Source organism: Trichoderma reesei (assembly GCF_000167675.1).
Source record: "Trichoderma reesei QM6a unplaced genomic scaffold TRIREscaffold_14, whole genome shotgun sequence".
NCBI classification, from domain to species: domain Eukaryota; kingdom Fungi; phylum Ascomycota; class Sordariomycetes; order Hypocreales; family Hypocreaceae; genus Trichoderma; species Trichoderma reesei.
The window spans coordinates 111,109-138,917 of NW_006711161.1; the positions used below are offsets into that span (position 1 = coordinate 111,109).

The 27,809-nt window shown below is 54.6% G+C and overlaps 11 protein-coding genes across 11 annotated transcripts; 4 read left to right on the top strand and 7 right to left on the bottom strand.

Moving 5' to 3' along the window:
* Positions 1-445: 445 nt before the first annotated feature.
* Positions 446-1,974, bottom strand: TRIREDRAFT_64620 (uncharacterized protein; the record flags this gene model as incomplete). Its single annotated transcript, XM_006966787.1, has 6 exons — positions 446-528; positions 579-1,278; positions 1,365-1,372; positions 1,441-1,638; positions 1,712-1,785; positions 1,862-1,974. The coding sequence occupies 6 exons, from the start codon at positions 1,972-1,974 to the stop codon at positions 446-448; spliced, it is 1,176 nt and encodes a 391-aa protein (XP_006966849.1).
* Positions 1,975-3,940: 1,966 nt separating this feature from the next.
* Positions 3,941-6,279, top strand: TRIREDRAFT_79461 (uncharacterized protein; the record flags this gene model as incomplete). Its single annotated transcript, XM_006966682.1, has 3 exons — positions 3,941-4,198; positions 4,246-4,509; positions 4,570-6,279. The coding sequence occupies 3 exons, from the start codon at positions 3,941-3,943 to the stop codon at positions 6,277-6,279; spliced, it is 2,232 nt and encodes a 743-aa protein (XP_006966744.1).
* Positions 6,280-7,359: 1,080 nt separating this feature from the next.
* TRIREDRAFT_108962 (uncharacterized protein) lies at positions 7,360-9,259 on the top strand (the record flags this gene model as incomplete). The annotated part of the gene is made up of 2 exons (XM_006966683.1): positions 7,360-7,425; positions 7,496-9,259. 2 exons carry the CDS (start codon positions 7,360-7,362, stop codon positions 9,257-9,259), a joined length of 1,830 nt encoding a protein of 609 aa, XP_006966745.1.
* Positions 9,260-9,551: 292 nt separating this feature from the next.
* On the bottom strand, positions 9,552-10,389 carry TRIREDRAFT_64685 (uncharacterized protein; the record flags this gene model as incomplete). Its single annotated transcript, XM_006966788.1, has 3 exons — positions 9,552-10,081; positions 10,189-10,259; positions 10,334-10,389. The coding sequence occupies 3 exons, from the start codon at positions 10,387-10,389 to the stop codon at positions 9,552-9,554; spliced, it is 657 nt and encodes a 218-aa protein (XP_006966850.1).
* Positions 10,390-11,121: 732 nt separating this feature from the next.
* On the top strand, positions 11,122-14,119 carry TRIREDRAFT_79464 (uncharacterized protein). Its single transcript, XM_006966684.1, has one exon. It carries the CDS (start codon positions 11,222-11,224, stop codon positions 14,045-14,047), a length of 2,826 nt encoding a protein of 941 aa, XP_006966746.1. The 5' UTR covers positions 11,122-11,221; the 3' UTR covers positions 14,048-14,119.
* A 511-nt stretch (positions 14,120-14,630) lies between these two features.
* Positions 14,631-15,368, bottom strand: TRIREDRAFT_41590 (uncharacterized protein; the record flags this gene model as incomplete). Its single annotated transcript, XM_006966663.1, has 1 exon — positions 14,631-15,368. A coding segment is annotated over one exon (738 nt), but the record flags the coding sequence as incomplete, so codon positions are not given.
* A 901-nt stretch (positions 15,369-16,269) lies between these two features.
* On the bottom strand, positions 16,270-16,956 carry TRIREDRAFT_64672 (uncharacterized protein; the record flags this gene model as incomplete). The annotated part of the gene is made up of 1 exon (XM_006966789.1): positions 16,270-16,956. The coding sequence occupies one exon, from the start codon at positions 16,954-16,956 to the stop codon at positions 16,270-16,272; it is 687 nt and encodes a 228-aa protein (XP_006966851.1).
* Positions 16,957-19,080: 2,124 nt separating this feature from the next.
* On the bottom strand, positions 19,081-19,488 carry TRIREDRAFT_33811 (uncharacterized protein; the record flags this gene model as incomplete). The annotated part of the gene is made up of 1 exon (XM_006966659.1): positions 19,081-19,488. A coding segment is annotated over one exon (408 nt), but the record flags the coding sequence as incomplete, so codon positions are not given.
* A 2,460-nt stretch (positions 19,489-21,948) lies between these two features.
* TRIREDRAFT_64625 (uncharacterized protein) lies at positions 21,949-22,858 on the bottom strand (the record flags this gene model as incomplete). The annotated part of the gene is made up of 3 exons (XM_006966790.1): positions 21,949-22,522; positions 22,587-22,604; positions 22,680-22,858. 3 exons carry the CDS (start codon positions 22,856-22,858, stop codon positions 21,949-21,951), a joined length of 771 nt encoding a protein of 256 aa, XP_006966852.1.
* Positions 22,859-23,425: 567 nt separating this feature from the next.
* TRIREDRAFT_64543 (glycosyltransferase family 50) lies at positions 23,426-24,874 on the top strand (the record flags this gene model as incomplete). Its single annotated transcript, XM_006966685.1, has 3 exons — positions 23,426-24,144; positions 24,249-24,507; positions 24,599-24,874. The coding sequence occupies 3 exons, from the start codon at positions 23,426-23,428 to the stop codon at positions 24,872-24,874; spliced, it is 1,254 nt and encodes a 417-aa protein (XP_006966747.1).
* A 403-nt stretch (positions 24,875-25,277) lies between these two features.
* TRIREDRAFT_79466 (uncharacterized protein) lies at positions 25,278-27,371 on the bottom strand (the record flags this gene model as incomplete). The annotated part of the gene is made up of 3 exons (XM_006966791.1): positions 25,278-25,458; positions 25,541-25,833; positions 25,913-27,371. 2 exons carry the CDS (start codon positions 27,369-27,371, stop codon positions 25,574-25,576), a joined length of 1,719 nt encoding a protein of 572 aa, XP_006966853.1. The 3' UTR covers positions 25,278-25,458; positions 25,541-25,573.
* Between the last annotated feature and the right edge of the window lie 438 nt (positions 27,372-27,809).

The following is a 27,809-nucleotide window of genomic DNA, read 5'->3' on the forward strand; positions in this document are numbered from 1 at the left end:
GTAGCATCAATCACCCAATAGGCGGAGTGCCAGAGTGGTTAATGGGTATGACTAGAAATCATATGGCTTCGGCCTCGCAGGTTCGAATCCTGTCTCCGTCGAGCATTTCTTTTTTTGGCGTTTGTTCTGGTAGATCCCGTTGTTCACAGGCCCAATGCCTGATGAGACGACCAAAACCGACACCCAAGTCACGAAGAACTGAGCATGAGTGGCGTACTGAAATCCCTGTCTCCTCTCTGCGTTCGATCGTCTGTGTGTAACGTGGATGGCCATTGCTGGCTCGCGATGACCAATGGGCACACGTAGATGCCATTCAAAGCATTTGTTCTCTAGAGAGATGCTAGAGCGTGCCATCAATCGTCAATTGCTCGGTTACAATAAGGACCATAGCCTGTGGTCTGGCTAGGAATGGCTGGATCCTCTACTATCCATATGCATAACGACGTTAGTCGTAGGTTGTGCCTTCAAGCTCAAACGCCCTCATGATGGCCAATGTGACCGGCGCAAAGCCCAAAATGTCATTGTGTCCTGGCCATACAGTCAGCTGGGTAAGCCAAGGATTGGATTGACGGACATACCGCCATAGGGAAACAACTCTTGACGGATGATAGTGTCCTCGCCTGTTTTCCACGTAGTGACGAACGAATCGTTGCTCGTCCGGACTGTCCGCGCCTCCTTCCAAGCATCGAACTCCTCATCATCCAGTATACCAATGGCTTCTCCTGCAGCAGCCCGGAACAACTTGTTGTCTTCTTTCCAGGGAATGTCCCTGTCATTCTTTGCGTGTACCAAGCTGATTCGCAGCCTGCTCCTAGAATGACGGACGATACTAGCAAGCCTATTAGCCGAGTGCCACTTGTCCACGAGGACTCTATCGAGGACACGCTGAAAAAAGGGCCAGAAGGCAAACGGCCCAAGGGCGGGCACGAGTCCTCCGAAACGATAGCCGCTGAGCATCGTGGCCAGGTCGCTGAACGCGGCGACGAGCACGATGCCTGCGAAATCAACCCCTTGGAGGGTGTAACGCTCGGCGACGCCGCTGGCAACGGCGGTTCCAAGGCTGTGGCCGAGTAGCACAATTCGATTCGAGGGGATTCTCGCCACATTGATTGCCCAATCGACCACGGCGGCGGCATCTAGGATCAGGCCCCTTTCGTTGGGCGTGCCGGTGGAATGGCCGAAGCCGCGGTAGTCAATGGCTATAACGTGGTACGATGACGTGTCGGTCAAGGCATGGTAGCTGTCTGGTCGAGTGTTTTGGGCGATGTGGCCTGCGTTCTAGATGCAGAAAGTGAGTTGATGTTCAAAGCCTACATGTGCCAATAGAACCTGAAGAATTCGACATGGCACCGAGGCTGGCTTACACCGTGGACTGTGCAACTCTAGTTAGTGCTTGACCTTCTTTGACCTGTCCTGAGCTACGAGAGGGATGACACTTACATGAGATGATGAATCTGGCCTCCGGATCGCTGGAAAGCAATCGAAATGACTCGGTCTGTGTAAAGTCGTTGCAGAATCCCACGTCCTGTGTTGCCACTGTGGTTTCGTGCTGCAGATACAGAGGCAGCGGCAGAATGTGCCACGCGTAGATTGTCTCGCCGTCTGAAGTTTGCAGGGCGAAGGGAGTGACTTGATTCTCTATTGGAAACGCGAAGCCCGTCAGCCGTCAGTGGCGTACCTTCTCATCACCAAGCGTTGGACATGTACGGACTGGCAAAGCCCCAAGCCATGGGGGAATTGATATCCGACCACCATAGCGAATTGATGGAGTGCGCATATAAGAAGCTGTAGGGTGTAGAATCAGACAAAACTGTGTGAATTGAAGACTGAGGGCGTCGGCACTGCATGAGATGCAACTTACTGCCGCTGGAAGAAGGGAATCACGCCCAATCCGATGAGGGCGAAATAGAAGATGAATGGTATAGCAGCCAGCCAAATGGATGCCCAAACGGCAGGATGCAAGGGAGCCGCCATCTTGGTACAAGCACAGAGCGCAACGGTTGCCCCCTTGCGTCTGGAATCGAGTCTTCGGTGTCGGGAGGCTGCAGAAACGCAGGGGATTTGCGGGTGATGGAGCCAGTCTACATGGACCAACTCATGGCGGGGGAGAGCTTTTCGTAAGCAATGGAATTGTCTTCACATTCTACCTTAAAATATGGAGTCACTGCAGGCACACAAGATTTTGCACTTTAATGTCACATTTTTTACATACAACTTCTTTGGTATTCTCATATCTTCCAACATTACCTTTAATATATGTATACTGTCTGTCTTTTTTCTTTCCCCTGCTTTGGTCGACGCCTTTGCTTCATATGTTCAGTGTTGAGTCGATTGGTTGGCACTCAACACAACTATCACATTTACAGCTTGGTCATCTGCAGGCCTGACACCCTCTCTCTCCTCGCCCGCTTGTATCAAATCCGTGCTTGGGCATGTGTGCAAAATATCTACATACGGGAAAAACTCTCTAGAGTATTTTGAGGTGAGCGCACTCTCTCCTTCTAGTATTCTCTTTCTGTCTCTATGTATTCGAACCTGAGCAGAGATACCTAAAGAGAAGGGCCGAGCATCAGTCGCCACCGGATCTACCCGTATGCCTTCCGGGTGGCGTGGCCAAGCGATAAAACGTGCCCTGAACACATGAAGGTACGCGATGAGTGAGGATGGTGCTTCACTGTGCCCTGCCACACCCACACTTACCTACATAGATACCCAGCAGGTGCCTAGCCAAGGAGGTGGTTCGTATTTCCAGCCGCAAGCTACCTCATGTATACCGACCAGGTACTCCGCACACCTGCGTTCTGAATGAGATATCGTAGAGGTTACCTACAAGGCAGCCTCGAGGACCTTCCAAGGCTCAAGTATCCCATCTGTACCCTACTAAGTACCTTATAGGTAGTGCGCCCATGGACGACGTTGGGCACTGGTGGCTGCAGGCCGTTGAGGCTCGGTAGGATCGACATCCCATCGGTCGTCCGCCGAGTGAAAATGTATGTATGTATGTACTGTAGAGGACGTGCCAGCCGCATGTACATGCTCTGATACTAGGTACCTACCTCTCAGTGAAGTGCATGTGCTCGGTCTGATGACGTTGCATGTACTGTGCCGTGTGATGCAGGTAAGTCTCACCTTGCATTCCGAGTCATGACTATCACGGCCTTCAACGTCAGCCTCTGCAATGAGCACGCACCGCAAATCGCTAAACTTCGGTCCCGGAGGCTCTAACTGAGAAAGGCCCGGATGTGCTCCGTTTCATGCTCCTTGGAAGTCAGGTCATGTTGCTGTTGAGCAACTCGAGGAGACCAACCGATGCTCGGTGATGCGTTGGAAGTTGCACCAAGCCCTCTTCGTGGTAGGTACATGTATGCATGTCTACGGATACTACTAGTAGCGCGCTTATTAACAAGGCCCTCCAAGGCCCTGTACCTTTTGCCTCCAGCACTGTGGCCCTGGCCGTCCAGAGGGGTCGTCTAGTGGGATGGCGCTGTATCCGTAGCAGCCCGCCAATCCCGCGCCGCCGCCAGCCAGCCCGGTCCCTTAGCGGGCCAATCAGGCCCCTGCTGCAGAAGCTCGACGGCACCACTTTCGCTGCAGGAGCGCAGATGCCCCGACAGCCAATCAGCGAATGACTAACGGGCTGGGCATCTTCCAGGATTTGTACTGGTACTCGTACCAACACCGGCCAAAAAGAAGGCCTGGAACCGACTTGCACCGCTCAGCACCTTCGTCCTACTTCTGCTTCGCACGCCTCTGCTCTGGCTCCTTGTCGCTTCTTCGCTGGCCTCTGCGCAGCATCGCCGCCAGTCCCCTCCCCAACTGCTCTGCCAGCAGCCCGGCCGCACGCCCCCCCAGGCCGCTCGCCGCCCTCGCATGGCGCTCTTATGATGCTGCACCGTCGCCCGTCGCCTGCCGCAGCCGTGTAAACCCGCCTCGAGACGCGATGGAGAAGAAGCGGAAGCTCCCTGCGAGGACGTCGGCCCGCGTCGAGAATGCCAACAAACGCCGCAACTTGACTCCGCGAGCCGACCGCTCCGTCACGCCTCCTCCGCCGCCCGAGCCTGTCGTCAAGGAGCCGTCGCCAACGCCGCCGCCGCCGCTGCCGACCTCGCTCCAGCCCGGGCAGCCGTTGCCCACCGTCGAGACTGCGCAGCCCGATGACCTGTCCACCAAAGAGTATCAATCAATTTCAGAAAGGCATGTTCCAGCAAAAAGTATCGTCGTGAAGCCCCGCGCTCGCTAACCTAGTTCACCCTCCACAGCGGCGTTCTTGCGGAATCCCTCTCGCGGTCTCGATATCGATGGATCAACGATGGGCTCTTTGAAAAGTTTTGGACCAAGCCTCACAAGCGCAAGGGCGTGCTGAATGAGGATCCAAAGAACCCCCCCAAAGACAGCATGACCCGAGTCGGCAACGTCACCATCACCATCGAGCCGCACATCTTCGAGGCCACCATGTACGTGGTCAAGGAAGCCAAGCAGCGTCCTCCCCCGCCCCGGACACCGCAGCAGGTGCCAAAGTCACCGGCAGTGTCTCAGCCGCCGCAACCGCAACCGCAACCGCAGTCACAGCCTCAACCGCTCGCCCGGCCGGTGCTTCAATATGGCCCCCCGAATGGCTCGATGCCCCCTCCGCCTGCGCCTGGATCGGCGGCCTCGACGCCAATCCCAACCGCAGCCACCACCCCCAAGCCCCTCGCTGCTCCGAGCCCTTCCCAGCGACCAGCGACGTCCTCGCCGAGCATCTCGGGGCTTCAGCCTACACCTTCGCCGCTTACGACGATCAACGTAGCGACATCACCATCGCCCAGCCCGGCACTCTCTGCGCAGCCTGCTGGTCTGTCCCCTGCGCCTCCACCTTCACTTCCGGCAGCAGCAGCAGCTCCTCCGCCTCCGATTCGACCGCCCACGAACCCCCTTCCAGGACAGCAGCAAGCTTATACCGGCACGCCGTTAGCGAGACCACCACCACCACCGCCGCCGTCGTCGTCCGCGACTGCAGCGCCGCATACACGACCGGCCAATGCTGGGCCAGCTCAGTCTCCAGCTGGGGGCAAGCCAGCAGCGCCAGTTGCGGGACGTCCTCCGGCAAAGCCTGTCCCCAACGACCCGGTGATTGCTCTACTGGCTCAGAAGGCTTCGGGGGATCCGGAGCTGCGAGACCTCATGAAGAGGGTTGCCGTGGGTCAGGCTAAACAAGGGGAGCTGGACCGCTTCCAGAAGATTATTGATCAGTTGAATGCGGAATATCGGCGGAGCGGCGGACAGCAGGGTCCTTCGGCCGACAGGCTACTTGTAGATGGAAGGACAGTCAAGTATTTCGCAGATGAAGTGCGAACCATTCTCGACATCGTTCTAGCCTCAAACCCTCGTCAGAGATCAAACGAACTGAGGCCGCCGCCCAGGAGCGATCCTTTGGTCGTACTGCTTGTCAAGGCTGCTTTGGAAGATCCCAAAACCAGCGACATGATTCGACGCATTGCTGAGGGGCGTCCCGGATTTACCGATGCCACAGATCTGAAGGAAATCCTCGACCGCCTTCACAGAGACGCAAAGGCCCCTTCTCAGGCGCCGCCTGCACCTCCACAAGCAAAGCAGCCGCCAAGTGAAGCTCCCAATGGCCACATGCGACCTTCGAATCCACCTGGCCCCCAGCAAGCAAACCCTCAGGCACTGCGGTCCAAGGGACCACCACCGGCGCCGAAGCCCGACATTTCCGCTGTAGTGTTCGATTTTGGAACCGGCGATCGCTATCTGTTCCCCAAGTTTAGCATCCTAGAGTACCTGCCCAGCTCGTCTGGCCAGGAAGTGGTTGCATCGTTCCTTATTGTCCGCAAAGGAAGCACGTCCGAGTATGGCGGGGACCCCAAGCTTGACTACTACCAACCCGTCACGATACGCATCTCTACACAAACTGGACGCATTCTGGAAAACTTGATGCGCGTAGTGGCCCCCCAAGATGAGGTACGGCGATACATGGACGACGTTATGGACAACATGACGCGTGCCGAGTATGTGTTATTGGCAATGCATCTGCCCAGGGCGTTAAAGGATGACAGGCCAAACGGCGTGTCCGACGAACCAAGGACCAATGGCTCAACCCCCAAGGTCGAGACGGAGTCTGAGCAGACCGTGGAAGTGAAACCGTCGGTTCTCTGGACCAAATCGGCACACTCGACCAAACAGCTCGAGTATCTGAAACCTCCTGATCCTGAGGAAGAGAACGAAGCCAAGTATAGGCGTCTTATCCAGTCTGTCACAGCAAAAGAAGTAAAAGAGTAGTGTTTGACTCTCTGCGAAGGCATTGAATGGTTGACAGTGAAGTGTATGGCTAGATCTGTTTTTTTGTTATTATTTGTTTAGATGCTTCAAAAAGACATGCATTTTGCGGGAGCGGGAGAAAGGGGTCTGGAGTATTGGTTTGGCACGGAGAATATGGATAGTTCTTTTTTTATTACACGTCGTATCAACACGGCTGGGATTTTGTCGTATTTTGTCAAAGATGTAAAGGCAATCGGAGTGACTTATGTTGATCCATATCATTTCTTCTCTTAGAACATGGCAAAAATCTTGAACAAAGGTTCCCTTTGAAAGAGAGATTCAAAAGAGACAAAAAAAAGACGAACCACCTCTGAAGAGGTGTGGCGGATCTCTCCCGCCGGGAATTGAACCCGGGTCTCAAGCGTGACAAGCTTGCATACTGACCACTATACTACGGAAGATCTCAGACGTTGTGGCGTCTGTTGTAGGTGGCTGGTTCTTGTGGAAAGGCGCCGCTTATTTAGTCTATAGAGGTTCCAGCTTGCAAAGTCCTATGATTGTGTATGTCTGGTGCCTTGGGATGCGCACCAAGATTGCTCGCTCAGTCTCAGTTCCACAGATGCTGCACCAAGTTGCTATGAATCATGGGGCTGACTATGACTGATGCATTTGTGGTATGATATATAGACGCACCACCTTGTAGTGTCCAGTAGTATCATCTTTTACTACCACAATCAATGAGATATGAAGAGACGAAGACGCAACTCAGCAGAACAGAAGCATGCCCTGCTGACTCAGCAGGCTGCGGGTGACGACAACGATCCCCCTTTGGCTGCGTTATGGTTTCATGGCTGCATCTCTCCAAAACTCAGAAGAGAACAAAGAGCCAGGCAGCCGGCCAGCTACCTATTCTACCTACCTACCTTACTTGACCACCTAATGAAACTCACCAACATTCCACCCTCTGCAACCATTCTGTACCTCCTCAATTGATGTGCTCCTTGTGATACCCCGATTTATCCTTGCAATCCTGTTGATTGCGCATTTGATTGATTGATGAATTGATTGATTGCTCCTACCTTTGATACCCTTCATCACACCATGGGCCAAGCCCCTTCTCAGACGCGGCGGACTCGGCGGACGCACGAGGAACTGACACAGGAGCTTGTGAGCGCGCCGTTGCACCTTGGCCTGGGAACAAGCAAGGGCCTAGGCTTTGCTAACTGTGCGTGAACAGGCGTACAGATTCAAGGAAAAGTGCTTCACGTCGCTGGAGTACTACTCACTGAAGGATGTCTTCAAGAAACTGGCCGACCAGCAGGGCGACATACGGTATCTCAAGGAGGACACCATAGCTCGCTTCCTCGAGATCCCAGACATCCTCGGGGCTTCGCCGGTCATCTTCCACATGATCTCGTATCTGGGTGCGTTTCCCTTTCTGCAGGAGGCCCCCGTGGTGCTCGAGCTGGCGCAGTTGATCATGGTCGTTGTCATCATGACGGAGCGATATAAGCGCGTTCTTGCGAAGGGCTCGACAGACAGGACGAAATTATTTTTTAAAAGCTTGGCTGTGTATGACCGGAAAGTGATGGAGGAGACCGGTTCTTCACCGCGGAATTCCACTTCAAAAGACGCCACTGCGAGGCCGAGCGCCAACACAAGAGGCTTTGCAATCGACGAGCCGATGGCCGAGGACGAGGATGATGGCGACGACGACGACGATGATCTTGTCATTACGGCCTTCGAGCTGCTCGACATCGATGAAGCTACCAAGCACGGAGAAGCCGCTGCCATTAAAGAAGCCATCATCCCGACCGACAACTTCCGCAAACTTATTATGCTGCTGCTGCTGATTGCGCCACTGGATGCTCAGGAGAGTCTATCGCAATATTCCAGCCGGGTCGCGGGCCCCGAACTAGAGTCGCTGCGAGCCACGGCAGAGTGTGTACTAGCATCCTTCGTCGATGTCGAGACGTCGCCAGGCATTGGATATACCCGGTTCAAGACTGTCATTCCGGTCCTATTCCCCAACCTCTTTGCTGGGTTCAATGGCCTGTTTGAACACTTTCTTTTCTCCAAGGATCTGGACTTCTCGAAGCACAAGGTTGAGAAGCCTGGTGACGAGCAGCTCATCATTGGCAAGATTGCGCAACCTCTGCTCCCAACCCCTGGCGACATCATGACTGAGCATACGCTGTCGCAACTTTCACTGTTTCTACCTGGCTCCTCTCTGTTCCGAAGAGTGAGATTGCTCTATTCGGGAAACGATGCTGGATTCTCCATGGGCAGCCTCCAGACCAAGGTCTTTAACTGGAGAGCCCCAACCATTCTTCTAGTCAGCGGATCGAGATTAGCAGACGTCCCCGAGGGAGGCCAAGAGGCATCGTTCGCCTCTTCGCTTCCCACCAAACGGTTCCCTCATGGTAGTAAATCCGAGCGTGTAACGTTTGGCGTGTACGTTCGAGAGCCTTGGAAGCACACGCACAAAGAGTGCTTCGGCAATTCGGAAACAATACTCTTTCAACTAGAACCCATTCACGATGTTTTCCCTGCCTCTACAATCAATACAGACTACGTCACCTTCACGAAACCACCTGGCAACCGGCCCTGTCTAGCATTTGGGTGCCCACACCCCAAACCGACGCAGTCGCATCGCAAGGAGGGCATACATGCTTTAGGAGCCGTGTCTCTGTTGTTTGATGAATCTTTCGAGTTCGGAGTCTTCAATCATGACTACAAGTCGAGAGGGGGCGCTTTCCACACTAGCATCGTGAGGAAATATGATTTTCAGGATCGGTTTCGAATCGAGAACATGGAAGTCTGGGGATGTGGTGGTGACGAGGAGGCCAAGGCGCAAGCAGAGAGATGGGCTTGGGAAGAACGTGAAGCGGAAGCCCGTCGCAGGATCAACCTTGGGACGGGTGACATTGAGGCGGACAGGGCATTGCTGGAGATGGCCGGGCTAGTAGGAGGGAATCGCAGCGGCGGTTCAATGGGTTGAATGGATGATCACGGAATGATACGATGTAAACTTCTGTGTTCTAGGTCGCGGGCACTGGATTCTCCCCTGATATCATGATATGCTTTTGGGTATTGGACGGACGGAATAGACTTCACTAGCACATAGAGGGCAGAAAATGATACCAATGCTTTCTTCCATTGGAGTTATAACCAGAGAGTTGGGGTGATTTGTCTTTTCCCCCCTTTCATCAAATATCGTACAAGTTCATACATACATACATACCTTTGTCTTCCCCGATCGAGTCGTACTGCCGGATGGTCATAAAGACGCATCATTTCTTAGAGCCATCGTCCTTCTTGGAGCTATATAGTTCTCCCAGCGCACCAAGAGAGCTCTTCGGATTCTCTCTCTTCGCCTTCTTCTCCAGCACCTCCCCGGCAGCCTCCGCCTCCGCCTCCGCCTCCGCCGCAGCCTTCTCACCCTTTGCCCACAATCCCATCTTCCCCAGCACGCCGCCCGTCCCCTCAGCAGGGGCAGCAGCAGCAGCAGAAGCGGAATCTGACCGGCCCGACTGTCTCTGCTGAATCGCCGCCCTCATCTGCCTCTCCTCCTCGTCGCGAACCTCCAGCTCGTGGATCCACCGCTGGCGCTTCTCCTCGGCGTCGCGCTCCTCCTTGAGCTTGCGCAGCTCCTTTGTCTTTTCGCGATCCTTGCTGTAGTACATGCTGCCGGCGACCATGGCGATGACAGTGAAGCCCTGGGCGGCGACTCGCGCGCGGAACATTCGGTTTGCCTGCCTGGAGTCGCCCTTTCGGAGGGCTCGGTAGGCGTTGACGAAGGCGAGGACGGTCAAGCCGATTCCTGCGTCACGCGCTTTGGTCAGCATTGTCTCGTCTTGAATCGCGGCCGTGAATGGAGGCAAGAGGAGGAGGAGATGGTGGAGTACGAGGAGGGAAACCGAGGCTCACCGAGAGGGACGAGGGGCTCTTCTTTGAGCTTGCGCTTGACTTTTTGCATCGGCCGCTCGTTGTAGAGCTCTCTGGGGATTTCTTGTTAGCCATGATGCGTATGCACATGCTGTTTAGGTATAGAGCGATGGGGGGGCAATCGCACTGGTCGTCAAAGGACGAGGGCATCTGCCCGTGGTATTCCGGCGGCCTGTTCGCCATGATGTCGGATCTCGATCTTTCAGTAAGGCAAGCGGCGATATACTCGGTTCCGTGATGTGATCGACTCAATCGCAAGTCAAGTGACGGCCGCTCCAGGATATCAACAAGAAGGGCCGGATTGTGGTGTCTCTTTGTCTTGATATAGGTATGTTAAACGTCCAACTTTTTGTCCATGACCGCACGACCACCTCTGAAAACCGCACCATGCGGCCCCTCCACCCGCATCAGAGCTGCACGCTTCCGGATCGCTCGCCGGCGCTTTGATAGGTGGGATGGCCGGGTCCCAGCGCTAAGCCCGCTTTGTGCTACAGCACATGTACCTACCTAGTACCTAGTATGATGCGCTGCTGCTGGTGGTGCTTTCTCGGCTCTACATACCTACAGTACATGGCGGTGGAGTGGAGAGTTTCAGTGGCTTTCAGCGCATCTGCGGCTGGCGCCTAGCTGCTGGAACCGCTAAATCTCCAGCGGGGAGCTGTTCACTGGTGGCAACTGGAGCCTTGGAGCACCTGCACGCACGCACTTGTTACGCATGTGGTGCTCGCCATCGGATTTCTAACACGACGCCTCAGCCTCTCCTCCATCTTCCACCACCAAAGTCTAAGGTAACCAAGAACCAATCCGTCGGACCAGGCTCGACAACCAACAGTATAGCACCAGCTGAGAGAACGACTGTGGCTTACGGATAGCAGCATCCACAGAGCTCCGATCGGCATCATCTCTTCGACACATCGGAATCGTGCCGCTTTTTAGCAATCAACTCTCGCCATTCTTCGACCAGCGGAATAGCCGCCCTTTCGACCCTGGCGGCCACGATGCTACAACAATAGCCATGTGGCTCTCGACTCCATCGGCCGAGTCTCTCACTCGGCCGCGAATCGCTGTTGCTCTTGTCTCGGCCGTCGCCGCAGCCTCGATCGGGTACTACGCCTATCAGAACCGGCTTCGCACCGCGCCAGATACTGCTTTGCCTGGCAGCGGCCTTCACAGAAGCAACGCCGTCCGCCGAAGCAGGCGGCGATCCCGCGGACACAGACACAGCGACAGCTCTTCCTCCTCCGAGCTGCCCCCCGACGAAAACGCGGAAAATGCCGACCACGCGGAGACTCAAGACGTCCCGGCCGCACAGCCCGTGGGTGACGGCGAGACCGTCGTAGAGCCCGCCAACGAAGAATGGTGGAACGATCCGAGCAATTATCCTCCCCAGCAGCGAGCTGGCCATAACATCGTCAGCCTTCTCTTCCGGGTGTCGGAGGACAATGCCAAGCGCAACGGCTGCGTCCACCGGGGATGCCAGTGTAACTCGTGCGGCATGGTCCCCATCCGTGGGGTTCGCTACCGCTGTGCCAACTGCGCCGACTTCGACCTCTGCGAGACGTGCGAGTCCCAGGGCGTGCATATCAAGACACACATCTTCTACAAGATTCGGATACCCGCGCCCCCGTTTGGCCCCAGGCAGATGCAACCCGTGTGGTACACCGGAGATCCCGACAGCTGCCGGCGTAACTTGCCGAGAGCCCTCATCACAAAGCTGACACGGGAAACGGGATTCGAACGGCCGGAGCTCGAGGCTTTTTGGGAACAATGGACCTTCATGGCAAACACCGAGTGGCGAGACGACCCCAGTGAGCTCGGCATTGCCATGGATCGCAAGACCTTTGAGCGATGCCTTGTGCCGACGGGTGGCTCGCGCCATGCTTCTCCTAACCTGATTCATGACCGCATGTTTGCCTTTTACGACGACAACAAAGATGACTTGATAGGCTTCTCTGAATTCCTGCGAGGCTTGTCATACCGTAAACGAAAAGACAAGCTTAGGAAAGTCTTCGATGGGTACGACCTCGACGGCGACGGCTTCGTCGACAGGCGTGACTTCCTTCGCATGTTCAGAGCCTACTACGTCCTTTACAAGCAGATGCACAAGGATATTCTCGATGGTCTCGAAGATCAGCTGCTCGCCAGCTCCGAAGCTCAGCAACTCGTCGCCAGCCGCCAACCCCTAAGCAGCCTCTTTGGGCGAGAGGGCAGAGTTCCGACAGCAGACGGGCCCCTGGCATTCAGCGGCAAGACTCTGTATCCCGACGGACATGTTGAGATTGACGTTGGGATGGAGGACGCCGTCGTGCCCGACACCAGCGACACGGCTGACCGAGATGAGATTCTGACCAACCTCTTTGCTTACGACACCGACCCGTACTCTCGTCGACGGATGCCGCCCACGGATGATGTAGATACCAACTGGCGTACGGTTCGTACCCTGACTTCCAACGACGTTGACCGAGCATACTTCTTGGCCCTGATGCACCCGCCCGCTAGTCTCGACGAGTTACCTGGTGCGATAGCAGGCAACAATGGGCTCGATGACAACGCTACAGACGAGACATCGGAAGACGACGCCACGGAGGACAGGGAAGCAGACGACGACCATGACAATGTTGACCATCCACCAGCGCAACGGCACGACTTCACCAGTGTCTTTCGGACAACCGAGAGGATCCCAACAGAAAGCGAAATCAGAGCAAGCTATGTCAACCACTATCGTCAACACGGCCCCCGCATGACACGCCGACGTCAGGATCTTGCTCGCCGCCAACTCCATGAGAGGTGGAAGAGGAGGCACTTCTACCTAGACGAGGAGGAAGGTGGAGAGCCACCCTCGCAATGGGAAGAGGAAGAGGACATTCTTGAGACATCGGGCATCATGGGAGAAAGTTCCAAAAGGGCGAGCCCGCACATTGCATCGGCGCACTCTCGCTCCAGCTCCAAGGCTCGTCTGGCAGAAGACACGAGCGACATAGAGACTCAATCCGACACCTCGGCGTCTTTCGCGAGTCAACCTGAGCGCTGGGCGGGGCTAGGAATTCCCGTCGCTGAAAAGGACGCCGGCAAGGAAATCCTCTACCAGGTCACGCAACAGGCATTTAACGAGCTTCTTGATATCATCTTCAAACAAGCTGAAGACCTTGCGGTTCAGGCAGCCGCAACCAAGGAGCAACGAGTCAAGTACAAAGCCGAAATCGACGCCGTTAGCCTCGCCGATGATAAGACGGAAAATGGCAACGACGCCCCACAAGAAGACGTGTCGGTTTATGCCGAGAAGTCGCCTCGACACAAGACACTCGAGGAGCTTCTGGAAGAATCCGGATACATGCTTGACTCGAGCCATCAGGAGCCCCGGAATGCTGTCGAGATTAGTATTGTAGAAGAAATCATACGGGAAGAGAATGCTCTCGAGGCTGGCGAACACTCCTCGAATCCGGCCGAGGGCGAGACCACCGAATCCGAGTCTGAGTCTCTTGACGAAGCCGAAGACGAGCATCGCGACCCTACTCTCCCACAGTTCCGTCCCAACAGCGTCCCCGCGGCTCCGCTACCCCTGCCATCGTCCTCGTCCAAACGCAAGGAGAAGGAGCCCTCTAAGGACGGGGCCAAGACGGACGCGGAGAAGCCGCCAGCGTCGAAGAAGATCTCCAGCGAACCATCCATCAAGACGCTGCGGAGATGGAAGAAGCTCAACATGGCCGAGCAGCAGGCGGCCGAGCGAGGAGGCTGGGGCAGGCTCAACTTTGCCGAGTTTGAGGAGATTTACAAGAATCAGGAGCACCAGGGTAACAGGCTGGACTACCTGGGCAGCTGGATAGATTTTTGCATTCCTTAGGCCGAACAACAAAAGTCGTTAAGCGTGTATTTGCATTTGCATTTGCTGTTGTGAGGGGAGGGGGTTGTCATTTTCGCTGCCAGCGATGTGGATGCAGATGGGACAAGCTGCTTAGGTAGTCCGAGTAATTGTATACTATTAGACGTGTAAATAGGTATTAGCAGATAACATGAAGTATAGAAGCTGTATCTACATGCAAAAATGAACAACAATGTTACAACTTTTTCTCTATTATCTCACACAACAGATCTGCGTCAAGTTGGAGCAAGATGATCAAGGAGAGGACAACTCTTCACTGAGTACGATAGTGGTAGGACCAGGGTTCGGCAAGAGATGGGTTAGAAAGGAGTTAAATCGTGATTCATGTTTATCATATCGCTAGGAAGAAATATGCAACCATTGAACGCCAGCGTGCTGTTTCCGCTTTTGCCCTCCACACGCTTCCCCGTCCCAAACGCCAGAATGCATGTATATGCCCCCTCACAGATGATATAGTACAAGAGTAATAACGCAACAATGCCCTTCAGACATCCGTCCTGTCGAGCGCCTTAACAAGAACATAACTCGTCCCAGCAGCCAGGACGCCTATGATCAGCGTCTGAATAGCGCCCCATAGACCAGCCCTGTGGTTCCTGATGGCGACGTAATTCTTGACGTATCCAAAGCCTAGGAGGATGACGACCGTGACGGCAATGGAGACGAAGAGGGCGTCGCCAACCTTGCTCATGACGAAATACGGAATCATGGGAATCAGGCCGCCGACGAAGTAACTTAGACCCATGGTGAGGCCAGAGATCCAGGCACGGTGAATGTTTGGCTTCTCAAGGCGCAGCGAAAAGTCCATGCGGAAGCGAATCCACTGCTCGCGGTTCTTGCAGAGCTCCTCCACCAGGGGGGCGGCGGCCTGCCGGGAGATGTTGTACTGCTCCAAGATGCAAAAGATGTCGTCTCGCTGCTCCTGGGGCAGGCTGCAGTCGACGAGGCTGAGCTCGCGCTGCTCCTCCGAGTTGTAGTGGTCCCGCTCGGTGACGGCGGCGAGATAGGCGCCCAGGCCCATGCTGATCATGCCGGAGAAGAGCTCGGCCATGCCGCCCATGATGACGAGCTTTGTGCTGCCGAGGCTGGAGAGGCCCGCCGTGAGGGCGAATGGCACTGTCAGGCCGTCTGAGAAGCCGATGATGACATCGCGGAGGACGTCTGTGAGGTCCATGCTTGAGGATACAGACGAGGTTATTGAGGACGAGTCGGGCTGAATGATGGACTTGTTGTCCCAGGGCCGCTCTATGGCAGGCTCTGCGGGTAGTAGAGGGGATGATTCTGATGGAGGCTGTGACATGGTGTCTGTGCTTATTTTTTCCTCTTCGTTGTTGTGTTGCACGTTACAGCGGAGAGGGCCGCCGGACATGGGAGTGGCTAGGGTGGTATAAATGATGGCCAATGTGAATCAGGCAATTATGATCAATGATGATGAGCAGGTAAAACGATGTGAATCGGCCCAAGAATGTGAGGAGGTTGATGAGGAAGCAAGCAGGAGATAACTCGATATTATCATGAGATCTGGTTGTGAGATCGATGCATCAAGACAGCCCTTATAAGAGAGATCGCTGGATGCGCATGTATGGAACCCTCTCGCAATCCGCCAACAGACCGAGCCAATCGGCGACCTGGTAATTCGGATCAGGCACTTCGGAGATATCTTTTACGCGTGAAGCGGCCGGCTCTTGACGTCTTATTGCTGTTGAAGTGATCCAAGCTTCTTCGATATGAGAGAGGCGGGAGCTGCTGCCAGGGAGCGCGAGCCAATCAGCAATTCGGCTTTAGTCAGCCGCGAGTAACAAATTGCCCAATTGGGAAGTGACGGCGGTGCCAAGGCGGGATCCTGGACGGAAGTGCTTCGAAGCTATAAACCTGGACTTTTCGGTGATGCGGTGAGAAGGGATTCGATGCTCTTCTGCTCGCCATTCTCATCTGTTCCTCTTATAAAGATGCTGATCCAGGCGATCATGGGGAATATGGCGCGCTGTTAAGTCCTTCGTAGACCGAGCGGGCACATCCGTCATTTGCGCTGCGGCGTGGCCTGCTGTCAGCAAGTCGCCACCCCGTAGACGTCGAATTCACCGAATCCCGAGATATAGACTCATATCCGCTCTCACCGGCCCTCGAATTCAAGCATCCGTGCCCGAACAAATTAGTCCGTCCCGAGCGGTTTGCCACGAGCGGGATTACTCATTTCCAATGCTCTCGGGCCAAGCTAGGAGATCGTCAAATGTAAATAGCGAGCAGTCGCTCTGCGAGGTTGCTGCTGCTGCGTCATCGGCGCTCGGGACTGCGTCCAGGGCCCCCGGATCGTTGAGGAATCCAAAGTCAAAGTCCATGTCGATGTTGACCAGACCCAGCTGATCAGTCCAGCTCAGTCCTCCCTCGCTCTCGGCTCCAGGACTGAGGCTGACGGCATCATCTCGCAGCATCCTGAGGTACTCCACGGGGGTGATGCCAACGCACTTCTTGAAAACGCGATGGAAATGCCACTTTGAAAGGCCCGTCTTCTTGGCCATCTGGCTCAGGCTCATCCTCATGTCGCCCACATCTTGGTCTCCGCCGCTGGCAGCCTGGCGATGCCGCACAAACGCCCGGATCTTCTGCACCGCTTGCTCCTCGGGCATCAAGCCCAGCACCTCGGGCTTGCATCGCTTGCACGCCCTGAAGCCGTTCTCTTTGGCTTCGTCCCCCGTAGCGTAGAAGCGTACATTTGCGCGGCGAGCTAGCCTAGCCTTGCAGATTGGTCGACAGAAGACTTTTGTGGTCCGGACTCCGTAGACAAAGAAGCCATCGGCTGCGGCATCGCGTGACTGGACGGCCTGCCATTTGGAGTCGTCGTCCAGGAAGAGAGGAATGTGCAGCGTGTCCATGGCTGCGAACATGGAGTATCGCGATGTGACTGATGACGGCAGCTGTATCGGCTGTAATGGCTGTAACTGTGCCTATGACGACGGGTGCAGCGCGAGCCTCGGCAAGGATACGGTTCGCTCTCCTGCAGTTGATGCGCAAGAATCAAGTGGTGACAGCAATGAAGAGCAGACGAGTCGGTATGCTGACCGTGTCCAAGATGTGCATCTTCAGGTGCTCTTAAGTACTTGTGGAAGTGGTTGAGAGTTGTGAGAGTTGCGGCAGTTGCGAGTTCGTCCGTGTTCAAGATCTAAAAAGCGGGCACTTGCTCTCAATATGACCAATCAGGTCGTACCTGCCGATAGGCAACACAAGCTTAACAAGCCACACGATCATCTTACAAGGCAAGAACGGACAACTCCGTGGAATCGTTTTGAACAATCTTGCAACTGCCGGAAAGATGGTGAAGATCCTTCTGTCATTCACCTAGGGGAAGCATCGTGACTCCATCTCTATCTTCAGCCTGACCTCAGACAGCATGCATCAGTGTCCCAGATTATTCATCAAGCAGACATCCTCTCTGGCTAACCATCTCTTCTGGCACCTTGCTCTCGGTTCGTTCATCGCCCTAGCAACTCAGGTACGACTTACATTCAGCTCACGGCCAATCCAAATACTGACAACTTCACAGCCTCTCACGTCAGGACTATTGGATCAAGTCCCAGCAATATTTGCAATGTATTCGTGCTAGTACGGAGTACTCCTCGGTGAAAAGCCCGTGATAATCTGACCCATACGCACCCGAAATTGAACTTGGTATCTCTGGCAATGTCTTCAAAGTCATGAAGCAGAAGACGCCGAAACGAAAGAAAACAGAAAGGAGAAGAAAAAAAAAGCCGAAACCCAGACGACCGAATCCCAATCCCAGATGAACCTAACTTAGCAAGATCAAGCAATATTTGAAAAGAAATTTCGTGCACCCAAAGCGCCTGGTTCACTTTCTATACCCGCCCTGGTTTCGACCGCCATTGCTACTGAAACATATTCAGGAACTCCGAGTCTCCCAGGTCCTTCCAGGGGTCTTCGAAGGTAAGAGAATCGAGAGAGGTTTGTTGTTCTCCCATGGTAGCATGGTCGCTTGAGTTACCCATGAACGGGAAAAAGGCTTCCTCGCCTGGTGCAAGGTTTGCCATAAACTCTGCAAAAGAATCGTATTCGGTGAGTGGATTGTACTCGAAGTCGTCTGCACACTCCCGGAAGAGAGCGGACTCTTCAACGAGACCAGACTCAACGGCGGGAGCAGGCTCGTTGGCGGGAGCAGGCTCGTTGGCGGGAGCAGGCTCGTTGGCGGGAGCAGGCTCGGTGATGGTAACAGGATTGACGACTGGAGCAGGCTCGGTGATGGTAAGAGACTCGACAACGGGAGCAGGCTCGGTGATGGTAAGAGACTCGACAACGGGAGCAGGCTCGGTGATGGTAAGAGACTCGACAACGGGAGCAGGCTCGACAGCGGGAACAGACTTCGTCAAGGGGACAAACTCCTCAATGATTTCCATTTCCGGGCTGGGATAGCTTGCGTCTGGTTGGGCCAGCACCTGTGGCTGGCTGTCTTGAAGTTCGACGGGAAAGGCTGTTGCATCTAGACTCTGACTTCCGACATGGAGAGGTTCTGCCATTGGCGATTGAAGGCCAGTGGTATCAGATAAAGACGGTCCGACCACCTGATGTTGACGACTCATCAGGCCCAAATCGCTTGACTTCTTCTGGGCCTGAGGATATTCGGCCGTGAGTCTCTGCGGACTGATGCTAGCAACGACCAGAGGACATTCAGCCGCAGGTGATTGAAGACCAGTATAGCCAAGGTCGGTCAGCTGATGAGCCTGTGACAACTGTGTCAGGGGTGCTTGAAGCGCTGTGTTCGAAGCCTGGGCGTGCTCGGCCGCGGTGGTCTGAAAGCCAATATTTTGTCGTTTCGGAAAGGTCAGAGCATCGTTGCTATCCGAGTCTTGACGTATCCGCTTCTCGCCAATACCAGGCGGAGCGCTCTGGCCTTGGCTTCCATTGAGAGCATCTACAACCTGGGGGTTCGCTTGGTCTAGGTCGAGCGAAGCTGTCTGCGAGCGAGAGACTGGCTCATCGTCGAAATCCTCGATCCAGTTAGCCACAATCCCAGCAATATCATCACTGTTGGTCTCAAGGAACATTAGATGCCCGTTGCCCCGAATACCAAACTTGGCCAGATCGATGTGGTCCACCGTCACACCGGCCTGTCGCATGAACAGCACAGTAGCCCAGTCGAACATGGAATGAGAGCTCGCTTCGGCAGTGATAATTGCATGGCGCATCTTCTTCAAGTGAACCAGCTGTGGCACAGATTCCTGCCCTGCCTTGAGCGGCTTGGGCAGAGCCACGCCTCCCGGCCTCCATCTCTGCGCCATGTAGCAGCCGTTGTTGTCGGGAAGTTGGCGGGCCTCAAACTCCAGCGCCGGCCCAGTTACCTGAGGCTCAAAGGTCAGAGGGATATCAGCAAGTCCAAATTTCCGTACGCTGTCATCCCCGCTCAGCCATGGGCTGTACACCCGGCCCTCACGATAGCTAGTGTGAGCTCTCGCTGCTGGCGGTCCGGCCGGCTCGACAGCCACGACCTTGGCTACGAGCTCTGGAACAGCATCGGCAGCGACCCAGGCTGCGGTACATCCGGCTCCTTGTCCGATCAGTATTGCCCTTCCGGTGATGGCGAGGAGGTTGCGGAGACCATTTTGAGCAAGCTTTTCTCGCAGGGGCTTTTGCACAAGAAGGACCTGCAGTGTACAATGATACCGGTGAAAGAAGGGGTCGCCAGGTTGGCCGGTCTATCAAGGAAATTTTAGTTAGTCGTGTTTAACACTTCAACATAGCGGAGGGAGACAATCTTACCCCGGGCCACTTGTTGTGCAAACCAGCTGTCGGCCATGCGGTCGCGCCTCGAATCAGGTTTCTCTCGGGAGCAGTAAGTTGAGTTTCAACACTTCGCGGATTCATATACTGCGCTTTCGGCAACAGTTGGCCAGGCAAGATGTCGGCAATAGGCAAGCTGGACCAGCCGCTGCCCGGCAAATGGACAATGTATACGCTGTAACCTCGGTTGACGAAGTACGCGGCCCATCCTGTCCCGAAATCTGGCTTCGTGAGCCATATCTACCGGAACATGTCAGTATATCGTCCGCCAAGATGTCATTGTGTTTCTCGAGACTTACATCGCCACTGTGGAAATCGCCGTGGATCAAGACGATGGGCTCATCATGCTCGACAGTTGCGGGCGCGAGATGCTCAACGTGCATTCTGGCGACGACCCCGTCCTCTCTGCCAGGCCATTCAGCTGGCACAGAAAAGGTTGACTGACTGCAGTTTGCTCCCACGATACCGGAGGGGATCTGCTCGTTGCTAGATACCACATCAGGGCACCTCACGGCTACCGGCGCACCCGGACGAGGCTCACACACATTGGATGCCATGGTGGATGCAGTGGCCAGAAATATCTATTCAAGAGTTAGCTTCAAGCCCCAACAAACGACGTGCGGACATATAGGAGGAGCCATACCGTCGCAACGACAGGGCATAAAGCCGATGGAGGCCAAGTAACCGAGCTTGTAACAGTGTCCTGTATATACACCTGGGTATGAAGGCGAGAGACCACCTCGAGCAGCCCTTGGTATGAATTCAGGGCAAGAGGTGGCAGACGCAACTGGTGTAGCCAATGCCTATGGTAAGAAGGCAGTCAAGCCAGAAAATGTGTGGACGAGGAAAAGTGTCGAGATGGTTGGTATGGAAGGAGATGACTGTTCTTATAGGAATAACTAGAGAGACCAAACCATGGTAGGGGACCGCTGCGGCAAAGAGTAAAAAAAGTTATTGGTGAACGAGCAGAGAGGTTCGTAGCGACTGTGGCCAAGGTCAAGCCACCTCAACCATCTCTCTACCGCGATTTAAGAGAAACTGAAGTCTCGGCAGAGCTACCAGTTGATAAGAGAAGGTTTCGAGCGGCAATGAGAGGCTTTACTTTATCGCTGTTGATGAGGTATAGCTCAAGGAGAGCCACAGACTCAACAAGTTGCGTGTTGGCGTTGAGTTGGGTGGGTAGGAGGAGGAACTAAAAGAGGTGAGAGGGGAAAGAGAAAGGAGGAGGGAGAAGAAGAAGAAGAAGAAGAAGAAGAAGGGGAGAGAACCCGGAGAGTTAATTTTATCCTTCCGAAGGTGATGCTCAACGCTGTGCGTGCGCACGTCGAAAACGTCATGAGTGATGTGAGAATCATGTGCTCAGATTCTCGCAGCTGGCAAGTCGGTGAGCGGTGGCAGAGCCTGATTCTGCCTCGAGAGGTGTTTGGTCACGCTGGTATCTTTTGTCCGATATTTCGCGTGTTGTCTGTGAAGACGGAGAGATACAGGGGAAAATCTAACTCAGCAAGATATGCGCCTGGTCGAAGTGTTTGACTTTGGGGCGACGCCTTTGTGCTTCTAATGGTTAGTATTGCGATACACGGACATTTTGAGGGGGACAGTCAGCAGTTTTGATGGGAACCATGCTGAGTTTCTAAGGCATGAGTATGTCTCTTGTTCTCTGCCAACATATTGGCGTTGAACTGCCAGCCATAGAAAGGTTAATCGGTACCTTCCACCATACCCTGCATCCCGTCTCCCGAACTACCTGTGCACTTTACCCTCGACGTATGAATGGCTTCCAATCTCCGGCTCGAAGCACGATTTGTGAAGACCAAGAAAGCCGATCCTGTCAGTATGCCACGAACAGAGAGGGCGGCATAATCCATATTTACCTACCACAGATGCTCTCCGTCCGAATACTGTATTATGACTAGAATGAACGCGCGTCATGTGGAAAATCCAAGGACAAATTGCCATACTATGACGCATACAGCTCCCTGACAACTCAAAGATTATGTCGACAATGAACAAACAGCAATGTAACGCACAACATAACTAGAAGCAAAAGGAAACAACAAACCCACTCCATTCCTCCCTCACACAGGCGATGCAGGTCGGGGAACATCATCCTTCATATCAGGAACCCACCCCTTGGGCCGCTCGCTCCCCCTGACAACCAGCCCGTAGCCCAGCTTCTCGACCTTGTTGATGCTCTGCCGCATGACCTCCATCTTGCCCTTAAAGTCCTTGGTCGGCATCTGCGGCAGCATCTCAAACGAGCACCCAAGCTCCTGTATGTCGCTCAGGATGTTCCTCTCATAATCGCCGACGAGCCTGCCCGACTGCGCCGTCGTGACCGTTGCGAACCGCATGAGCTCGCCAAAGAGGTCGAACAGGCCAAACATGTAGTCGTGTGGCGTGAGCAGGATGTCGGCCGGCGTGGCCGCCTGAGTCTCTTCTGGGGTGATGACTTTCTGGTGCCGCAGGTAGTGCGCAAAGGAGAGCGCCTCGACGAGCTCCTCTAGGCATCTGAGGGAGTAGCCGTAGCGGTAGCGATTGATGGACTGCACGTCTGCGACGATGGGCGAGAGGAGCTTTGCGATTTCCTTGAGGCGCGTGTCGACGTCTTGCTGTATGTCATCCGGGAAGTCCTTGTTGAGTTCTTTGACCCTGTATTGATTTAAGTCAACGAGGGACTGGTGAAGAGTCGAGCTCTCCTCATGAGTATGTATACCTTTGTAATGTGAAAATGCTATTGGACAGTATGAGCTTGGCGGTCATTCATGTATGAGAAGAATTGACATTGATCCTAATAATCATGACTGACATCTTCTTGCTCTGGGCCGTCACGTCTCTGGACGCCTTGATGACTCTCTCTCTGCGATCGTAATGCTCGTCCAGCTCATCCCGGATATTCTCAAACATGGCGTGGAATCGGCCCCGCGGCTGCTGCGGCGTCTTTTTGCGAGCGTTACCATCGTAGTCTCTCTTAGTGCCTCCGGCCATGGTGCTGCTCTCTCTCAATCCAAGATGATGCGTGAGAATGCCGCGAAAGCTCTGTCGTTTATTGTCTGATGCCTCGATTATTGATTGATGAGGTCTCTCAACTGAAGCTTGTCCCCAAAAGTTTTGGTTCGAGGTGCCCTGGTGGTCGAGAGTGGAGACGCGGGCGGTCGAGAGCAGCCACTCAGAAGCTCCAGACTGCTTGCTACGGCCCCACTGCGGTTTACAAGCTTGTGAGGTCAGAGCTAAAGGAGCAACAGAAGGCAGCTTATCGTCATAATAGTAGTATCTGGTCAGCTTCAGACAAACACTTGGAATGAGGCCAGCCCTCCAGAGAGACACACAACCTTTAATTGACCAATCTTCACTCTATATCCAACTCGACAAGATATTACTTGGAGCTGCTTCAGTTACAGCCTCACAACTAGGAACCATGCTCCCCTGCGCTTCCTCCACCATCACAACACGCTGTCCTTTATAGAGCCTCACTCAACTCACCTCTCATCTCGCCTCACCCTCATACCAATCCCTCTCTCAACAACGACGACAAGAACAACTTGATTAAGGAAGATGCCCCCCTCACTCCTCACCACCCTCTTCCGCCCAGCCCCCCTCTTCTCCCTCGCCGCCCTCCTCCGCCTCGTCCTCCTCCTCTACGGCACCTGGCAAGACGCCCACTCCGCCGTCAAGTACACCGACATCGACTACCTCGTCTTCACCGACGCCGCCCGCTCCGTCTCCCGCGGCCTCAGCCCCTACGCCCGGGAAACGTACCGCTACACGCCCCTCCTCGCCTGGCTCCTCGTCCCCACCGCCAGCCCGCGCCTCTTCTCCTTCGGCAAGGTCGTCTTCGCGCTCGCGGACCTGCTCGCCGGATGGCTCATCGTCAGGGTCCTCCGGAAACAGCGCGGGATGAGCGCCGAGCGGGCCGGCGCGTTTGCCGCCATCTGGCTGTGGAACCCGATGGTCGCCACGATCAGCACCAGGGGCAGCTCGGAGGGCTTGCTGGGCGTCTTGACCATGGCGCTGCTGTGGGCTGTGGAGGGGAGGAGGATCGGGGTGGCCGGCTTGATTTTGGGATTGAGCGTGCACTTCAAGATATACCCTTTCATTTATGCGCCGGCCATCATCTGGTGGATGGACGATGAGCATCTGGGCAAGAAGAAGACGTCGAAGCCTCCAGCGGCGCTCGCGGAGGCTGTACTACGCCTCGTCTCTCCCGAGAGGATAAAGCTTACGCTCATCAGCCTATCAACCTTTATGGGACTCAACGTTCTCATGTACTACATGTACGTCTCCTCTTTCTCTTCCTTCCCCCCTTTCTTCTTCCCAAGCCCCCGTCATCAATCGTCTACGACAGCAACGGGCAACTCACTAACACCCCTCTCCCCAGCTACGGCACCCCCTTTCTCACCCATTCCTACTTCCACCACGTCACCCGCATCGACCACCGCCACAACTTCTCCCCGTACAACATCTACCTCTACCTCGCCTCCGCCAACCCGTCCTCCAGCTCCCTCCATGCCTTCCTCCCCCAGCTGCTCCTCTCGTGCCTCCTCATCCCCTTTGTCCTCGCCAAGAAGGATCTCGCCACGTCCATGATGGCACAGACTTTTGCCTTTGTCACCTTTAACAAGGTCTGCACTTCACAGGTAAGCCGGCCCGCCTCCCCTATTTACTCTTTCCTTTCGATGCTTCCAGTAACTCACAACTTACCTCTCTTCTTGTCTGTTCTTGCTGTAGTACTTCCTCTGGTATATGATCTTTCTGCCTCTCTATCTTCCTGGATCATCCATGCTGCGTGACCCCAGGCGCGGCATCACCGCACTGCTACTTTGGGTCCTGGGCCAGGCTGCTTGGTTACAGCAAGGGTACGAGCTGGAATTCTTGGGGGTTAGCACCTTCTTTCCTGGGTTATGGCTCGCCTCATTGGCCTTCTTCCTCATCAACTGCTGGATATTGGGCATCATCATCAGCGATGGGGCGGAGAGGAGCATTCAGAAGGTGCATACTTCATAGAGTGCTTTAGCAATAAAAGAGAACCCATCCCCTGAAGGAACAAGAGCATTTTTAAAAGCCTTTTTACTCTTTGGGACACAATGTTCTTCCATGACCAGGCTTGCTAAAGATTCCACAGTAAAAAGCATGTGAATGCGCATGATAATTGACGGCATAGGATACCAGAAATCTCATTACGGGTATCGACCTAAACTTTGGCCCAATATCTCTCAATCTCGTTGCAAATCACGTCCTCCCCCCCTTCTCTGAGATGCCAAACGCCAAGATGTTACCCTATCATGGCGTTCAAAAGCAGCAGTGCGCTCAAACCCAAATCGCGGCCCCGAACCCTATATGCGAGTAACAACCCAACTCCAAGCTTTGTTCGTATTATTCGACTGTTCCTGGGTATGAAAATCCGACTAGGAAAGAAAAAAAAAAAAAGAACAGAAAATGAGCCGAGATCACGGACAGAATTCAAATCCTGCAATCTCGCCTTGTGCTGATGTGAAAGGTCGCAAACGCCTGGAGAGAAAAAGAGAGAGAAAGAAGAGAAGAAATGGACGCTTTTCTTCGGCATATGCAATCCATAACATGAACCTAGGTCGACTTTTGCTTTGCTTGCAACCTGCTCCAAAAAATGAAGATGAGAAAACTTCTATGCAGATCTCTGATGTGACTTGCTCACGATTTGGTCACCCTTCGTGGATGGCTCGGTGGCTACTGAATCGTAATCCGAGTTGCAAGCGATCGGTAATTGGCCAGCTTGAGAGAGGTGATGCGCGTCTTGGAAGGCTCAGGGGCAATAATCATCCGACCATCCTTACTGTAGACGATATTGCCGAAGCTGTCGCTCAGCCCGGGAAATGTGACATCAGGCCGAACCCTGTTCATTTCGGTGAGAATAACGTCGCTCCATACCCCAGTGCACTTTCCACCCTGCACCAAGAAAAAGGGGTTGAGCGGCGGCAAGACGGAATCTGTTGATAATAGGGTTAGCAACCGGCAGTCGTACTTGAGTGAGGGAGTATTGGCAAGGCAAAGATAAAAAAAAATTACCTAAATCGACGAATCGAATCCTCAGGTATTCCAGCTTCTTGAATATCTCCATCGAGCGGACCGCAGAGAGGACCAGCTTCTCAAAAGCGTCAATGAACGCCATGTCCTGGATCCCAGAACCGGAGTCGTGGAAGCTAAAGGACTGGCGGCAGCAGTTCTTGACGGTGATGTCAACGGATCTGAGGTTCGTTGTCTGGTGCTCTGCATAACGCGCTGCATCATAAAAGAAATGGTGACAGATGCGGCCGGTATATACAAAGTGTTCCAGCGATGGTAAGACAAAGGCCAAGCTGGAACAGAGATGAGCCTTTTGAACAACTTTGTAGTAAAAGGACGGCATCACTCCCTCTCGGCGGTAGTCGCTTTCCATGCATAGATTCAGGTTCGTGACATGCTTGGGCAAGAACGGCATAAACTCTGCTGCTGTGATGTAGGTCTTGGACTTTGGCTTGCTGTAGGATCCTTGCCACTCCTCTAGGTTGGGCAATGCCCTCATGAGATATTTGAAGTCCTCGTCGTCCCTCATGAGATTCCACTGGCCCTTGGTCACCAGAGTGCGCACCGAGTCGAGAGGCTCCAGCCGCCGTTCCTCGATGGGCGGGCCCGTGCTCATGTCGAAATGGACCACTCCGGGTGCCTTGCGCCGCTCTCCGCCTTCCAGCGTGAGCACTTTGGTCGCTGGAAGTGTAGCGGCGACAAACAGAAATACTTGATCGAGGGTGCAGTTGTCTCCCGGCAACGTGTATGTGGCATTGGTGAGCCCGTCTGTCGTCACGGTGGGAAGCGTGAGAGTATTGGACAAGGCGAACGGCCCGTATGTCGGCTGGAAAACGGGGAACCAGATCTCAATGTGCTTGATATACTCCGCAAGATGGGGTCGCTCGATCAAGAAGTCCATTGCGCCGGTGATGGAATCAAGCGTCGCCTTGAGCTTGATATGGCGGAATAGCCGCTGCTGGACCAGTATCCTCCACACGCGGTTGACCAGAGCCAGCGCAGTGAGCTCTCGCCTCCGCGAATGGCGAAGAGCCGTGCTCCAGCCCCTGGTCAGACTCGAGATCCTCATTGTGCTTCTCGACGTAGCAGACACACAGTATCCGAATATGTGGTCGAGGATCGCCTCATGGACTTCGGTGGGTAGTTCGTCGAAATGCCGCGCGAGCGGTCTTCCCGAGGCAGCGTCAACTGGCTCGGTCGAGGACTTGTCCCAGCCGCTGCCATCGGAGCTGGACTCTGAATCATCCAGGCAGCAAATCTGGGGGTTTCGAGTTTCGGGGTGCGGGAACGGGGTGCTGCTGGGCCGCGCGGGCGGGACAAAGGACGTGCTCTTGGCCATCTGGAAGGATGGGCTTGACGGACCGGGAGAGACGGGACTCGAGGTTGTGTTGAGAAACGAGGCCACCATGGACGTGGTCATTGGGGATGGAAAGCTGCCGTCGCCTGGGTCGTCCTGCTGCATTTCGATGTCGTCTGGGCATTCGGTCGCCCTCTCGTCCAGATCCATTCTCAGGCTGCGGGTGCTTTTTGCATCATCGTGGCTTACGCCATCCATGGGTTCTCTCATCTTGGATAGACCGGGGTCTATTTCAAACTCTGGACTGTGGGTTCTGCAGGGCCAAAGAGAGATGCATTTCACGGCTCGACGTGCTCGCTATCGTGGCGTCGTCAGCCGCCCTTGGAACGGGAGGCGATTCCAGTTCTGATTCTTGGGCAGCTGTACACCCCCAAACGGTGGCCGGGCCAAAGTCAATGACCCGTCTTGACAAGCTCGCGGGTTCTCGGCGAGGGTGGGAGCAGACGGAGAGAGTGGTTGCACCGCACAGTAATACGGCGCACGACGAGGGCGTCGATGGAGGCAGGATACAGGCCCTGTCGAGGCAGCGCAGCGCAGCGCAGG

Coding starts and splice junctions, on each gene's coding strand:
- TRIREDRAFT_79464 (XM_006966684.1), top strand. CDS start 11,222: ATGTGGCTCTCGACTCCATCGGCCGAGTCTCTCACTCGGCCGCGAATC.